The sequence below is a fragment of the Pipra filicauda genome, unplaced genomic scaffold, assembly GCF_003945595.2.
Source record: "Pipra filicauda isolate LSUMZ 115617 unplaced genomic scaffold, ASM394559v2 scaffold168_size1973030_pilon, whole genome shotgun sequence".
Classification (NCBI taxonomy): domain Eukaryota; kingdom Metazoa; phylum Chordata; class Aves; order Passeriformes; family Pipridae; genus Pipra; species Pipra filicauda.
In genome coordinates this window covers 1093853-1109846 of record NW_024104195.1, presented here as the reverse complement: position 1 = coordinate 1109846, position 15994 = coordinate 1093853, and the positions used below count along the sequence as shown (strand labels likewise).

The 15994-nt window shown below is 46.5% G+C and overlaps 1 protein-coding gene and 1 pseudogene across 2 annotated transcripts; both read left to right on the top strand.

Moving 5' to 3' along the window:
* Positions 1–804: 804 nt before the first annotated feature.
* On the top strand, positions 805–2351 carry LOC113983435 (annotated as a pseudogene).
* A 412-nt stretch (positions 2352–2763) lies between these two features.
* Positions 2764–12943, top strand: LOC113983436 (ketosamine-3-kinase-like). 2 transcript variants are annotated; one of them, XM_027712545.2, is made up of 6 exons: positions 2764–3048; positions 6863–7014; positions 8343–8434; positions 8911–8993; positions 9402–9524; positions 10198–12943. In XM_027712545.2, the coding sequence occupies exons 1-6, from the start codon at positions 3004–3006 to the stop codon at positions 10534–10536; spliced, it is 834 nt and encodes a 277-aa protein (XP_027568346.1). In that variant the 5' UTR covers positions 2764–3003; the 3' UTR covers positions 10537–12943. The 2 variants fall into 2 exon arrangements, with proteins under 2 accessions (XP_027568346.1, XP_027568345.1); XM_027712544.2 differs by lacking the exon at positions 2764–3048 and adding an exon at positions 4294–4450.
* The last annotated feature ends 3051 nt before the right edge of the window (positions 12944–15994 follow it).

Genomic DNA, 15994 nt, shown 5'->3' with positions numbered 1-15994 from the left:
ATGCTCAAAGAAGGATTCAAGCACAAATACTTCCAAAGCAATCCCAAGGCTTGTGGGCATTGTGCGTATGTCCAGGGTAGATGTGGAAAGACCATCCTAAAGCACCCGTCTCTGCAAGCACACCTGCACTTCCAAGAGGCAGCTGCACACTCTAAAGAGGCCTCCAGGCTAAACGCGATTTCTAATTTGCGAGTCCAGTCTCTAAAACAAGACAACACCCAGACTGAACTCTGCCTTACTGGGTGTGTTCCTGTGATAAGAAATCCAGTGTTCATTGTGCATTTCTGTTGAGCTTTCCAATGTCATTTTGAGCCTGTGCCACTTCTACAGCTTTAGAAGAAATAAATTCTGCAGCTGAGATGGAGAGGAGCTGACCGCGTAGTTCAACCCAGAACTCCAGAGGCCAGGTTATGTAGCTTTTAGACTTTCCATGGAAAGGCAGAGTTTGATGAACCACAACGAAATCATTGATGCCGGATCCATGTGTTTCAGTAAACTAGTCTGCAAGAAGTGCCTGACAGGGTTTTATCTCCAGCAGGCAGACTTTAAAACTTCTGGTGGAAAATGTAGAGTTTCAGTCAACTGTCAGCTTACTGGAAAACAAGTGGGAAAAAAACCCCACAACATCATTGTTGGCCAGTGCAGTGAGGAGGCCCAGAGGCTGCTGCGCTCTGGTGCAGTCAGGGACGAGAACAACGGCCCTGTGGCCAGAGCCAGCTCCAGTTCCTCCAGCTCCAGCTCCAGCACCTGCAGGGGGGAACCTCCCATTTTGACATTGCTGGTCAAACTGCGATGCCACGTCCCTCGCTGCTCATGTTTGGGCACCAGCAGAGCCTGGGCCAGGCTGGTCCAAGCCTTGACTCCTGCCGAGCGTGCCGGCGAGGGGGAGCAGCTCCTGGTCCTCAGCTCTCTCCAGCCCCACGCAGAGCACAGAATGGCCACGGAGACACAGTGGGGCTGCCCCATGTGCCAGGACATCAAAATGACGTGGCTGCCTCTCTTCCCTGTCACCACAAGTTCTGCAGGGTTTGCATCCCGCGGTGGACAAGGAGAAATCCAGCGTGCCCACTCTGCAGCAGGACAGTAAAGACTGTCAGGTTTCCTGGCCATGAAGAACATGATTATATAGAGATGGCCATCACAGCCCCCGAGGAGTTACCGGAGACCAGGAGTTGAGCAGGGAGAGCTCCCTCCCACCTGCCCGGAAACAGCCCCCATCACCCTGTGGTGCCCACTCCACCTCCCCCACCCGGAACACTGTCCCCAGCTGGGCAGGGGACTGCAGGGCCACAGCCCAGGGACGGCATCCTGCCCGAGGTGTGGGCAGGACTGTTCCGTCGACAGCAGCATCTCCTGGACCGCGTGTGGCCCTGCCTGCGCCAGAGGCTGGAGGGAATATACTGGGACCAGTGGTGGCTGGCCACTGATCCACAGCGTCAGCAGTGTCATCGTGGGACGGTGCAGCGAGGAGGCACAGCGATTGCTGGGCTCTGCTGCTGCCAGGGACGAGAACAACGGCCCTGTGGCCGGCTCTAGATGCAGGTCCAGCAGCACCAGAAGCTCCAGCAGCCCCAAGTCCCGCTGCTCCCAGGAGGGGACTCCCACCAGCAGCCCCGCAGGCTCCAAAGTGGAGGAAGCCGATACATCGGCGGCCACCCCTCCTGGCAGTCCCAGCTGCCCCCGAGCTGTGCCTGACTCCGCAGAGCAGGAGCAGCAGGCAGAGGGGGCGGGTCCCTCTGCCCAGGGCAGCAGCCGCGGCCCCTCCGCTCTCAGACGGGGCAGGAACCGCTTGCCCGGGGCGTCCCAGCACCCCCCCAGAGGAGGGTCCCCAGCCCGCAGGATTGCCCTCCGCCCAGCAAGAGGCCGCCTCACCGGCCCACGTGCTGGGGGATACAGCCACGGGCCCGGGAGCCCCAGGACCATGTCCACGGCAGAAAATTGCTGGTGACAGACTGAAGCTTTGCCAGCTGTGAAGATGAATTTATGTAAATAAGGGGCATCATTTATGTAAGAAACTCATCACTTGATGAATTTGTGCAAATAAGGAATAGTTATGTAAAAAAATTCACCATTTGATGTAAATAAATTTGATTAACTGATGCAAATATATTCCTATACAGCACGAATATCAGAGGTAGGGGACCTCTGAAAAGGTCTGCAATTCACATTCCTTCTTGATTCAGCTTTGGGATGGACATGAACAGGGCACAGAAAAACGGGGACGGACAGAGTTTGGGAGTGCTGTTGTCGAACAGCGGAGCTGGAAACACAGCAGCAGCAGCAGATGGAACACGTGGAATGCGGGCGCGAGTTCCGAGCAGCGCGACCCACAGGGGAGCCCTGAGGCGTGAGGCGCTATGAGGGGGGCGAAGCAGAGACAAGCACACCCATGTGACGTTTGCCGTGCTAATTTATTGTCAGGCCCGCCGTGTGTCCGTACGGGGCCTGGTCCGCGCTGCCCGGTGCCCGCTCAGCGGCGTCTGCGCCTCCTGCCGCCCCGGCGGCGCCGGCGGTATCTCGAGCGGCGGGATCCAGCCCGCCGCCTTCTCCGCGCGCCCCGGCGGCGGGAGCGGCGACGGCTGCGGCTTCGGCTGCGGCTCCTGCGGGAGCGCCGGCGGTAGCGGGCCATGGTGGTGTGCGGGGCGTGCGGCTCACCCGCTTTTATTGGGGAGCCGGGGACCCCCTTTGTGACGCCAGAACTTTGCAGAGCCCCTCTCATCAGCGAGGTCACAATGGCCGCGCAGAGATGCCCTGATGTGCGTTGGGTGTTCAGCACGGACGGTTCTGATATGGACACATATCCATATCTGATAGGGATATGTGCAAATTCCACATCTTCAATATCAGAACTCGGGTATTTTGCGAAGGAGTATTATTGTAAATCCTCTCAAGTGACTGGCATACTTGCTGAGGTGCTGTGTGGGCTGGCACTGATTTTTTCGCAAAACCCAGCCAAAAAAAGTTGTCCAGCCCTCAGACTGCACTTGTCTGAGCCGTTCGTGGATGCATGGCAGCATGAGGCATGTGCCAAAGGGAGTATTGGACCAGGTACTGATTTTGTTGCTAGTTGACAGGTTTACTTGCAGATCTTGGGTGATATGGGGGCTTGGTGTTTATTTTTGCAAAGCAGGACAGTGAAGGCTCACAGAATCTTGAGTCAAACAGCATATTTTTAATGGTGTACATCTGTTTGTATTTTCTGTTAATAGTGAAATGTTCTTCATATTGGCTTTATGCTTGTTTATTCTTTCCTTGAAGATGCTTCTTAAGAAAGGTCTTAACAGAGTATGAGAAGAAAAAACAGTCTGTAGGAGGTGGTAACCACTAAGCCTGGCTCAAGGCTATTTTAACGGAAAGGACATGTTTGCATGCCCAGATTTTCTTATTTTTCCTTTGCAGTCTAGCCCCAGCTACTCTGAAGAACAGATGCCAGTATCTGCACAATAAGATGTCTCACATTAAGAGACTAATATCGGATTTGACAAAACAGCAGGTGGAGTTCTGGCACCAGCTGTGTCAGCCAGGACACGTCTAGGAACTATAGCTTGTTTATTTGAAAGTTAAGATTATGTATGTTGTTACTGAACTGTAGCATATCAAACTTGTGCATTAGGTTTCAGTATTGTTAACTACTTTTGTTGTTCCTGTTGCTTATATCATATTTGAAGCTGCTTTTTTCTTGTCTTTTCCTTTCTTCAGGACTTAGGTTTTTACATTGAAATAAACTTATCAGTAGATACTCAAGACACGGTACCTTTACTGTGAAGTTGTGCATATTTGAATTAAAAATAGTGTAGGAAATTGAAATACTTCAAGGCTGTTTTCTGTCCTCTCTCGTTAATGCAAACTCTTCACTTTAAGTGGTAGAAGGGGCAGGCATTTATCTCTGCTCTGTAGGGACCAGAGACAGAACTCAAACCAGAAGGAACGGCCTGAAATTGTGTCAGGAGAGGTTTAGGTTGGATATTAGGAAAAAGTTCTTCCCCCAGAGGGCGGTCGGGCACTGAACAGGCTCACCGGGGCAGTGGTCACAGCACCAAGGCTGACAGAGCTCAAGCAGCGTTTGGCTGATACTCCGGGGCACACGGTGTGACTCTTGGGGATGGTCCTGTGCAGGTCTGAGGGTTGGACTCGACCCTTGTGGGTCCCTTGCAACTCGGTATATTCCGTGATTCTGTGAAAATAGTAAGAACAAAACTGAATCTGCGGGCCAGGAGGAGCGAAAGCCCTGAGCCACCTCCTCCCGCCCCCATGCCCGCCCCGTGCCCCGCTCAGCTCCCCGCGCAGCCGCAGCGACCCCGCGGGCGCCATGGAGGACGCGCTGAGGCGGGAGCTCGGCACGGTGCTGCTGCGGCCCACCGGGCACACCGGCGGCGGCTGTATCAGCCAGGGCCAGAGCTACGACACGGACCGCGGCCGGGTGTTCGTCAAGAGCAACCCCCAGGCGGAGGTGTGGTGGGGGGAGCGGGAGCGAGGGAGGTGGGCAGGCGGCGCTGTCGGAAGTAGCATTCCTGGCTCGGGTCAGCACTAGTGTGGCAGCAGGACCGGGGCAGTGACTGTTCCTGTGTTGGGCACTGCTGGGGCCACACCTCGAGTGCTGGGGGCAGTTCTGGGCCCCTCAGGACAAGAAAGACATTGAAGGGCTGGAGCGTGACCAGGAAGGGAACTGAGCTGGGGAAGGGTCTGGAGCACCAGGAGCGGCTGAGGGAGCTGGGGTGGCTCAACCCGGAGAAAAAGAGGCTGGGGGGGGCACCTTCTCGCTGTCTGCAACTCACTGAGAGGAGGGTGGAGCCAGGGCGGGTTCGGGCTCTGCTCTTAGGGAACAAGGTTAGGAAAAGGGGAAACGGCGTCAAGCTGTGGCAAAGGAGGTTCAGGCTCGCCATCAGGAGGAATTTCATCATGGAAAGGGTTGTTAAGCATTGGAAGGGGGTGCCCAGAGAGGGGTTGGAGTCCCCATCCCTGGAGGTGTTTGAGAAACGGTGATGTGGCATCAGTGCTCTGGGTTGGTTTACAAAGTGATGATGGGTCAAAGGTTGGACTCAATGATCTTGGAGGTGTTTTCCAACCTAAATGATTTCTGTGGTGGGATTGTGTTGTGGTATCAGTGTTGTTCGTCCAGGGCATGCAGTACTGACATGTTGTTGTCATTTGTGGGGGGGCGACAGTGGTGTAACTGTGTCTGCGAGTGCTGTAATAGTGTCTAAGGCAAACCGGCAGGTGTAAAATTGTCTGCACCTTTCGTGGTTGTAAGTAAACCACTAATTAATTCCCTGCGTGTGAGAAGGAGCTCTTCTCAGTAAGTGATATTTTGCCACAATTCCTCAAGATTTTCTGCTTTCAATACCTGGAACTGCCTGCTGTTGAAGGTAGATGTCAGCATTTGATAGACGTAAGTACAATGCAACATAGCTCTACAGCAGGAAAAGCAGAGCTCAGGTGGAATTTCCTTTAAAGATACCTTATAGTTGTGTCTATCAAGTAAAAAGTTTCAATGGCAGAACAGAAGTCAGACCTTGTGTTTGCCTTTCATAGCAAACAAATGTGTTTGGAAGTATGTATGCCACTATATTTTTTCCAAATTTCTCTATGTTTTCTGTTCATATTGGGGAGCTAGATGGATGCACAGAGGCGGTAACATGGGATAATATAGGAAGGTTATCCAGCTTTACAGAAAAGAGCTTGAATTGGTAGCATCGGTTGTTTGAAATACAGATAGGTATTTTGAATGGGTCCTTCCTATGCCTTTGATAATTGTGTATTTAACTAGCTAAATACACAGCAGCCAGCTAGCTGCAAGATCACGCTTGGGGAAAAAAAGATCTCGGTTTATTTTCTATCCAGCTGTTTCCTTTTCAGTGCTTTTGCCTGTGTGTGGATCCTGAGCGCTGATGAAAGTGAACTTTGCTCAAGTCTATTGTAAATGCTGTGCTGTGTGTACAGCAGCAGCTGTGCATCAGCAGTTTTTACTGTATTTTAGCAGCAGGCTTTAACCTAGTATGATGCTTTAGACAGAGATACAGTATTAACTGATTTCGTCTGAACAGAGCTAACTCATGGCTCAGTAGCTCAGCAGTTCTTCACTCGTGAGTCAAAAAGAGGGCTACAGAGACGGTCAGAGAGATGGAGCACCTCTCCTATGAGGAAAGGCTGAGAGAACTGGGATTATCCAGCCTGGGAAAGAGAAGGCTGGGGGGAGACCTAATTGTGGTCTTCCAGCACCTGAAGGGGCAGACAGGAAAGATGTCTTTTTTACAAGAGCAGGCAGTGACAGGACAAGGGGGAATGGGTTCAAATTGACAAAAAATAGGTTGGGATGGAATGCTGGGAAGAAATTCTTCTCTGTGAGGGTGGTGAGGCCCTGGCACAAGTTGCCCAGAGAAGCTGTGGCTGCTCCATCCCTGGAAGTGTTCAAGGCCAGATTGGATGCATCTTAGAGCAACCTGGTCCAGTGGAAGGTGTCCCTGCCCATGGCAGGGAGTGAAACAAGATGAAATTTAAGGTCCATTCAGACCCAAACTGTTCTGTCATTTCTATGATGTCCTGTAGACTTTGGAATTTTTATTTGATGTCTGTTGCAAATTGTCCTTTGGCAGTGTTTCATGTATCAGTACTAAAGGGGTAGCATTCTGTTTTATTTGTTGTGGCTTCTGTTTTATTTATTATAGTTCCTACTTTTATTTTCAACCACATTTGTTAGATTTCCCACATGCTCTTCTGCAATGTCTGCCTGACTCTTCTAAAGTAGAAGCATTTAACTTTTACAGCCTTGATTGGTTTTGTGAAAGTGCTGTTTTGTGAAAGTGCCTGGTTTACCAGTGACTGATTTTCGTGGAGACTGATGCTTTTCTCTAATGTCTGGCAGGCCAGAAGAATGTTTGAGGGAGAAATGGCAAGTTTGGAAGCCCTCCTGAAAACGCGGGCGATAAAAGTGCCTAAACCCATCAAAGTTATAGACCTGCCTGGGGGCAGCACTGCGTTTGTGATGGAACATTTGGAAATGAGAGGCTTAAACAGGTAAAACACAGTGTTATCTTTGCCTCCTTTAACCAGAAATTTTGGTTGTTATGACAGTTATGTCACTTGTTTTCAGAGGGGAAACTTGTTTAAATTTTTACAGAGCAAGTCAGGAGACATACAGAAAGTTATACAGCAGAGAACTGTATAAAATACCTCATAATGCCTCACCTAGAAAATTGGCCATACATCAAGAAATGAGTCTGAGTTTTGGTTAATTTTGGATTTGTTTGTTTAGGGTAATTAGTGATAAAAGTAAGCTTCCTTTTTATAGTAAGGAAAATGACCTGATCACCTGTTCTGTGTACTTGCCTTTGATATAAGAGCCAGTGCTTTGTTGCTTGCCTTGAGTATGCAGAAGCACTTCCCCAAATGAATTAATTTCAATAGTTTTAGAACTCTTACTTTCATTTTGATAGTTTCAAACTTTCGACCCTTCTCTCTGACAAGCACTTATATGTTGAATCCATGTGTCTGATTTCATTAGGGAGGTGGTCATGACCAGTTTCTCACCTCATTCTCAGAACTTCTGCAGCCAGTTTAAAGTCATCCCTCATTCTGCTCCCTGGGAGAGTTTCTAATTCATGAAGAACCCTCAGTGAGCCCCCAGAGAAAGGGCAAAGATCTTGTTTTGGATTGCAAACTCTTCCTTTGTCGTGCAGATATATGGGGATAATTACCACCTGTGTTAACAGGAACAAAATGAAGAAATAAATTTTCCTTAAGTGACAGTGCCTTGAGAACAGGGAAAGTAGAGAAACATCAAAGACAGGAAAAGGAATGTACTGTTATTAATGTGGGAGGCAACTGGCTGTAAGAGTTGTTTGTAATTGCTGCAAGACTTTTTTGCAATGTGTAGAGGATGAGCTCTTATTAAAAGTAGATAATAAACAAGGCCTACTTGACTGCCACATTTTCTAGACCTTTTAGAGAAAAGAAGCTAGAGACAAAGATACAGAGAAGAGAGCCTTGTTTGGCTCTATTTCCAAAGACTTTTTGTCATAAAAAAAAAAGGCATAACATGTTGTGCTTTCTCACAGATATCTTACTGGAAGTTCTTCTGGAGTGATATCGCACAGAAATTAGAATTGATAGTTCCTCATTTTTTTTAACAGTCACATCAGAAACAACCACATAAGTACATTTTGACTGTGTGCAATATTGATAGAAAAAGGAGGCATTTTTAACTGGAATCTTGTAAAAAATTATTTTGTTAGAGGTGCAGACTTCTTTTACTTACTTGATAAATCTTTTGAAGTAATTCCTTGGTTATCAAGATGTGAATTCGTTCGTGTGTCAGTGTTGCTAAGAATATTTTTGTTTCATAGACATTCAGCTCTTCTTGGAACACAACTGGCTGATCTTCACCTTCATAACCGGCAACTTGCAGAGAAGCTGAAGAAGGAAGAGAGCACAGTTGGTACAGTACTGTTTGCAAATTTAACCTAATTAATAATAATCTGCAGAAGAGTTGAAATAGCTTTTGCCGCTTCAGGACAAGTTTGTCTCCTTCCACTAAAGATAGTATGAGTTGGATGAAGCACCCAGGTAGGAGGGCTTCTTTTTGCTTTTGTTTGCTCTGTTTGGATCTCTGTGAGCAAAACACACACTCAACTTGGCACTCTCAGGAGTCCAAACCACAGTTTCTAGGAGGACATGACATCACAGGAGATACAATACCTCAAAATGTGATTATGAAAAGTAGAATATGGCTGCTTTACATTGAGCTTTAAACTTAAAAAACAACAGCAACAACCATTGTAAAAAAAAGAGCAATTTTTTTTTTATTCTCAGTAGAAGCAGCATTGTACTTTTGTATAGTTTTTAAGGTTCATTTCCATTGTGGCTGCTTAATATTTTGTCATTAGTGTTGAATTTTTGTTTTTGGTTTGAAAGGTAAGGGGCAAGGGCAAACGGAAGTCCAGTTTGTGGATCAGTTTGGCTTTCATACAATTACCTGCTGTGGCTATCTTCCACAGGTAGGTTGCACATCATCAGAAGTTTATCATTTTAAGTTTATCTTTTTTTAAGTTTATCTTTTTTTCTCTTCAATGACAGAAAGGGTCAAAATTATCATAATAAATTATTTTTTGTGGAACAGTGAAAAGAAAAAACATTTTCCAGTCTTCTAAGGAAAGTGCTTTGGATAGCACTTCTTACTGCACTGGACATTCATAGCTCTTCCATTTCTTGGGTTTTAATCACTAAAGAAAACTTTACTCCCCTAATTTAATGTTTTAAGATAATGTCCAGTTAAATGGTAGCATTTACTGTTGTATTTGGTACCAGCACAAAGGTACCAAATAATCCTTAAAATGTTTATTTGAAAATGAAGAAAATAAGCCTTTCATGTGGTGTAGAACTGACATGTCAGTCCTGTCCTTCAGGTGAATGACTGGCAGAGTGACTGGGTGACCTTCTTTGCCAAACAAAGAATCCAGCCCCAGATGGACATGATCGAAAAGAATTCAGGAGACAGGGAAGCAAGAGAACTTTGGGCACAACTTCAGGTAGGAGCAATTCTCTCAGTTCTCGTTATAGTGATAGCTGGGTATCAGTTATTCAGATTTTATTTTCTTAAAACAAAGTTGCTGTTTTTTGGTTTGGCCCTGGTTCTGTTAAGAAACTCCAGTTTTTAGGTCTTAAGAGGTCCTTTATTTTAAGGTGTAAGGGCTTTTGCTACATCACCCTATGCTAGTATTCCAAAGTGAATTCCAGAGTGACAGATAACACCTTGCCTTACTGTTTGGGAAATACTAGATGGAGTTCATATTTCTCATTCCCTGTAACATGTTCATGATGAGAAATGTACATAAGCACATTGTCTGTTCATTTACTGTTTGCATCTAATTAAGTGACTGCAGTATTAGCTCCTTGGGTACTACTTTGTGGAAATTCCTCAGGGTTGGTGAGAAATCCATGAGCCTTCTAATGATGAAGTGGTGATAGTGGTTGTTCTTAAACCTGGTCAATATTCCAGCACCAAATACAGTTTTAAATATTTAATTTTTTGCTAAAAAGGGTTTGGATGGCTATTCTTTTGCTGCTGACTTTATGAAAAATAGTAATCCTCTGGATTTGCTCAGTGTCTTTGTTTACTTGTCCTGTGCTGTTTATGCAGATAAAACTCTACAATCATTCACTTTAAAATGTATTTATATGTCTTGTTTTTTCCTTCTGCAGCTGAAAATACCCAGTTTGTTCTGTGATGTAGAAATTGTTCCTGCTCTCCTCCATGGAGATCTATGGGGAGGAAACGTAGCTGAGGATGATTCTGGTCCAATTATCTTTGATCCAGCTTCTTTCTACGGCCATTCAGAGTATGAGCTTGCAATAGCTGGGATGTTTGGTGGCTTCAGCAGTTCTTTTTATTCTGCTTATCACAGTAAAATTCCCAAAGCTGCAGGGTTTGAGAAACGCCTGAAGCTTTATCAACTGTTTCACTACATGAACCATTGGAACCATTTTGGTTCAGGATACAGAGGGTCTTCTTTAAACATTATGAGAAACCTTGTAAAGTGACTTGCTACTTAGGCCAAATACCTCCCAGGTTGTTTGGAAAACCCCACACTTGTTGGTGCAGCTACAGGAGTAGTAATGTTAAAAAAATCCTGTGAGACCCCTCACCTTGTTGTTCAGCTGAAGATCTACAATCAGTGAGTCCTGCTGAATAACAAGCGTAACAGACATCCCCTTGTAGGATAGTTGGGAGTAACTTTAGGAGGGAAATATCTACGGACAGAGTTTATTCATTTGCAGAGTGAATAAAAGTCTCAGTGTCCAAAAAGCATTGTGTGCTTGAGACTATGCAAGGCAGTAGAAATGAACACTGAGGAGATGGCTAGAAGAAGTGCTCATTGCTTTTTGCTGTGTCTTCCCCCCTTTAGGATAGATTGCTCAGACCCTTTCAGCTTTTCATGTCCAGTTGTGTGCATGAGAGCAATATTAACAACATAGTCTGAAAGTCAACAGGATAAAAAATTTAATGGGAACTGTGAGAAGGGATTTGGACTTGCTGTTCATTTTCACATTCTGTGAAAATGGATAAGGTTGGAAGGGATCACTGAATGTCACCTGGTCCAAGCTCCCTGCTTAGGCAGGAGCCCATAGAGAATGTAATCAGGATTGTGTCGAGAGGTCTTGGAAGACCTCCAATGGTTTGCTAAAGTGATTCTATTGGATGGATACTGTTCTGTGATAAAGTGGTGTGAAATTTTTGTGCCTCCTGGAATCTGTGTAGGCTATTCTGTGCTTTCTGGTCAGTCGGCTTTTATCCACAGCAGTTTTGTTTTCACCAGTACTAGTTTTGGTTTTTTTGGATTGTGCTTTTTCCAGTAGTGTGCATTCTTAAAGATCTTTTCAGGTAAGACACTTTGCATGTACACCCTCATGTCCTGTGAGGGTGTATTCTCTCACTACTGCAAACAGAAGAGGTAGTTTTTGGCTGTTGTAATTTCCCAAGGAACAATGCCATCTGGCCATGGTAGAGGCCTCACATATATTTTCTGTAGCTTTAGAGTACAGATGCCATAAGCTGACATTTTTCTTCAGTCCCTGGGGAGAAATGCTAAAAGACAAAGCTGAGCAAAGAGAAGTGTCTGTGTTGGCAGTTCACCAGAAACAAACTCTACATGTATTGGGAGCAGGGACACTGAGAGAGTTTGGTGTGCTGCCCTAAGAAAGGAGTGGGAAAAGGGATGGAGCGGCACAGAGGTGTTGTGGTCATGCCCTGTTTAAAACAACGCAGCTAATGGGAACTGAGCCAGAGGATTGGCCAAACCAGTGACCAAAAGCTGAACTTCTGTTTCGTTGACTTGAAAATACATATTACTTTTAACACCCTGCATGTGCTAATGAAGTAAAACCTGTACATGCTTTACATGTATGAGTATAGTCACTCAAACTGCACCTTATCATGAGATGACATCAACTGGAACGTTGTCTTTTCCCCACCTCAAAGAAAAAAAAAAATCTTAAGGGGGGAAGGAAGTCAGAGTAGACTCCCCCTTTGTATCCTGGAATGACCAGTGGCCTGTACCCCTCTGCTCCCCCTTATTTCATGGAAATACCATTGCTTATTTTGTGGGAATACCATTGCTTGTGCTTTCTCTTATCAGTATATTTATCAATGACAATTTATGTACCTTATTCTGTCACAAAGATCAGTAAATCACACTTACCTGGGATCGTGAATGTGCCCAATGTTGATACTGTGCTATTTGTGCATCTGTGATAATGAGAGTTCTAATGCAGACTCGGAGTGAACAAGACATTGTTTACTCTACATTATCTGTGAGGGTCTCCTAGAGACTCAAATAGATTAAGAAGGGGATGATCAGCCACCTCTAAGCCCACTACATCTGTGGGTAACCCAGAAAGCAGTGGGATCTTCATTTCCTAAATTTTTACATGCCAGTCCCCACTGCATGTTGTAGCTCTTGTGATAAGAGACCTGAAACCAAAGGAAGTTAATGTGTAACTCAAAGACGAGCACTTCACCAGTGTCAGGAGTTTTTCACAGTAGTTCTGCAGACTATTGCTTTTACCTGGAAGATGTTAATACTAAAATTGTCCTCTTTCTGATATAGGCTGGTAGTGTACTTCTGTGCAAGCTTACCAGGTAGGTGAGACAGAGATGCATGATTCCTAGTGTGCATTTTGAGTGTTGGGGAATGACTGTAATTAACTAAAACTGGTTTTCACTGGATACTGGCATATTACTGAGCATTTCTTAGTTGCTGGTTTTGCAGTTATTTACACAATTTGAAAGCAGGTTTGGAGAAGACTCTCACTTGATACAATTTTCCTAAATTCTACTACTTTTCCAACTGTCCGTTTGATTTTTGCTGCAAAATGTTTTAAAACCCCGCTTGATAGACTAGGTTTTACTTCTACCTTGTTGCTTAAATAAAAAAGTTTCCCAGTTGATTATTGTTGTCTCTGTTTTCTGAATTAAAACCTGATGTGTTGCATTCATTCTTGGGGAGTGTATTGGGTCTGGCTGAGATGGAGTTAATTTTTCCATAGAAGCCCTCCCAGTGCTGTACTTTGCACTGGGAGCTGGAAAGGTGTTGGTAACACCTTTGTTACCACTGGTAACACCATTGTTTTGGCTACTGCTGAGCAGGGCTGGCACAGCATCAGCACTGTGTCTCAGTATTCCTCCTCCACAACCAAGGGGACACAACCAGACCAGCTGACCCAAATTAACCACAGGTGGGGAATGCAGCCCTCCACAGCTTCTCTCACTTTTTGTCTGGTAGAGGAATTTGAGGAGGACACAGAAAAGCCTGAGCCACAGTGCTGGGCTTGCCTTCCTCAAATGCCTTGAGGATGAGACATCCCAGCATCTGTCTGAGCTTAGGGATCTGGCCCCTGCACTGGGAGGGGACCCCAGGTTGTCTCCAAGATGTTACCACTCCAAACCAGCCCTATAGCTGATGGGTAGTAGGATCCTGGGGTGCCCCTATCTCAGCAGAGGACACACAGGATTTTGGGGACTCCCCCAGCCTGGAGTCTGTCCTCTGCCAGCTGGAGAGAGCACAAGCCCATGTGTTTGGCTCAGACCCTCCCCAGGTGCCCAGAGCAGCCCCTCTTCCTGACCATCTCCTTGTCACCCAGGACATTCCCATCTCCACAGGGAGAGCCACAGGCTGAGTGGACCTGAAGGGTGCTTAGGCTCCTCTGTCCATCTGCCAGCACCCAGATGGACTAATCCATTTATCAAGGTGTCTTTCAGCTTGCCAGGATTTTGGCTCTGCCAGCATGGTGGGAGTGACACTTGCTGTCCCAGAGCTTTTTTTGTTTCAGAAAACTTAAGACTTGCTTTAGGCTCACTGGGTTCCTCCTCCACCAACACTGTTTCAGGCATCGTTCTTCTTCAGTTCTTTGGCCACCAGGTAAAACTGAATGTACTCCCAAAATACCTAAATGAAATTGGTACATGTGTATATACACATAGCTATGTAGTTATGCAGAAAAAGCCCCCGTATTAAAGCAGATGTGACTACCTGTCCAGAAAAAACACCCAACCTCAGAAATTACGTTTCCACCTCAAGGGGTGTTTCTGTAGCAGTAAAGTGTGGGGAATGTGTTTTAGGGATGCTGGACGAGGCATCCTGGGAGATGTAGTCCCTAAAATATACTCTAATACACATGGGCAGTGGCAAGTCCCATGGGGTTGGCTAAGAGAATCAGATGTCATTTTGAAGTGCACGTAAAAGGGTGCTGTTCACTTCCAATAAATGGATTTGGTTGTTGGGAATCCAACCAGCTGGGTCATGTGGTTTATTTATTATATTAATAAAGCCACATATGGCGCCCTGAATGGGGGGCATTTCCTGTAACAGGGATAATCAGACTGCCTTGCAGCAAAGAAGATCGCAGTAGCATTCACACTAGCTTGTTCTAAAGCTCAGGAACGCATCCCAGAAAAAAAGCCAGATGCCGATAAAAGTGTCGAGACTTCAGCGCAGAACGCGGCTGGAGGATGCAATACTGAACAGAGCTTGAAAAAATTGAAAGTTCACACGCAAAGAGAAGTGATGTGGAGAACAAAAGCCGAGAAGCGGCGGGAAACAGAACTGGTGAAAGCTGAAAGCTGCGGAGACCGAAAGCACCGAAACCCAAAGCAGCGAAAATCGAAAGCGGCAAGAACCGAAAGAAGCAAGAAAACGCACGCGAGAGGAAAGTGGCAAAGAAAAAAGGTAAAGCATGGGGAATTCGGTTTCCCAGGACACAGAAAGGGATGCAGAAGCCATGTGTCTCTTGCTAAGACAATATCCCACTGAGATCACACGTGCAGAAGTAACAGAACTCTTGAAGTGGATAAAAATCATTGCACCAGGACTGCCGCTCGTAGGAAATTTAAATATAAACACCTGTCATGGTTTGAGATAGTCCCAACATCCAATTCCCTAGCTCCATCCCCCCTCCCACATCTCAACCTAATGTGAGAGAGGTTTTTCCAGACAAAACACACCAGACTCCAAAGTGGGGGAAAGGGAAATATATTACAATGACTGTACAAATAAATACCATATCACATTATGCACATGATCATAACTATCTCTACCATGACATATAGTATTTACAATGGATCAGATCTCTTCTCCCCTCCAAATAAAAGTCCAGGAGGGAAAGAAGGACAGATCCCTGCCAGTCCTTAAACAGCAGCATCTTCTAAGGCAGCAGGTTTCTTCTCATCTCATGCAGCAGCTGATAGCTGGCTTTCTGCCAGCGTCCACGAGGGAGGTATTCAAGCTCCCCCGGCCCCATCGCCTCACAACCGGGGGGTCTTCCGTGGGCTTCGTAACCCCAGACAAGGTCGTTTCACCACGTCATATCACGAAGACACAGGGGGGTCTTCGTGACGGTCTGGTATCTCTTGCAGGGCCTCTGTGCCCTGTCTCTCAGGCTGCCACCGTGGCAGCAGTGCGAGGGGGGGGAAGCCAAGGTCAACTCCCCCTGCATTCCTCTCGGAGCTCTCTAGCTCCTTTCTACAGTGCATGTCGCACTTCAAGGCTCTTTCAAGTAAGAGTCCATCATCTTCCTCCTTCCAGGAGGTCTCAAAGGAGTTTTGGGGATCTGGTATCAGTCTTACCCCCAAGAACTCTGTAGCTCTCAGCTGCTGGCTCTCCTTTCCTCGACTCTCCTTCCAGGAGTCTCCTCTGCAGTGCTGCATGTTGCTTCTGCTGCTTCTTCAGTTCAGGTTCTTATCTCTGGCTCTCTGCCACTGTTTCTCTGGTCAGCGTCGGCTGCTGCTCTGTGCCCATGGAGAAAACATCTCCCGGCATACTACAGGCACCTAGCCCAGCTTTATGCTGTTCCAGGTCCCTGCAGCCCCCAGCCAGGGGCTGGGAGGCCCCAGAGGCCCCAAGGGGCTCAGAGCCCCTTCCTCGTGGCTCTACAACATGGCCACCTCTCCTTCAACCACCAAACTACAACTCTTCTTTTCCGGTCTGGTTGTGATATGTTTACA

Bases quoted from the DNA above. Each gene is read 5' to 3' on its own strand.
- LOC113983436 (XM_027712544.2), top strand. From the start codon at position 4,310: ATGGAGGACGCGCTGAGGCGGGAGCTCGGCACGGTGCTGCTGCGGCCC. The intron at 4,451-6,862 runs GTGTGGTGGGGG...AATGTCTGGCAG, and splicing joins AGAGCAACCCCCAGGCGGAG to GCCAGAAGAATGTTTGAGGG. The intron at 8,435-8,910 runs GTACAGTACTGT...TTGGTTTGAAAG, and splicing joins GAAGGAAGAGAGCACAGTTG to GTAAGGGGCAAGGGCAAACG.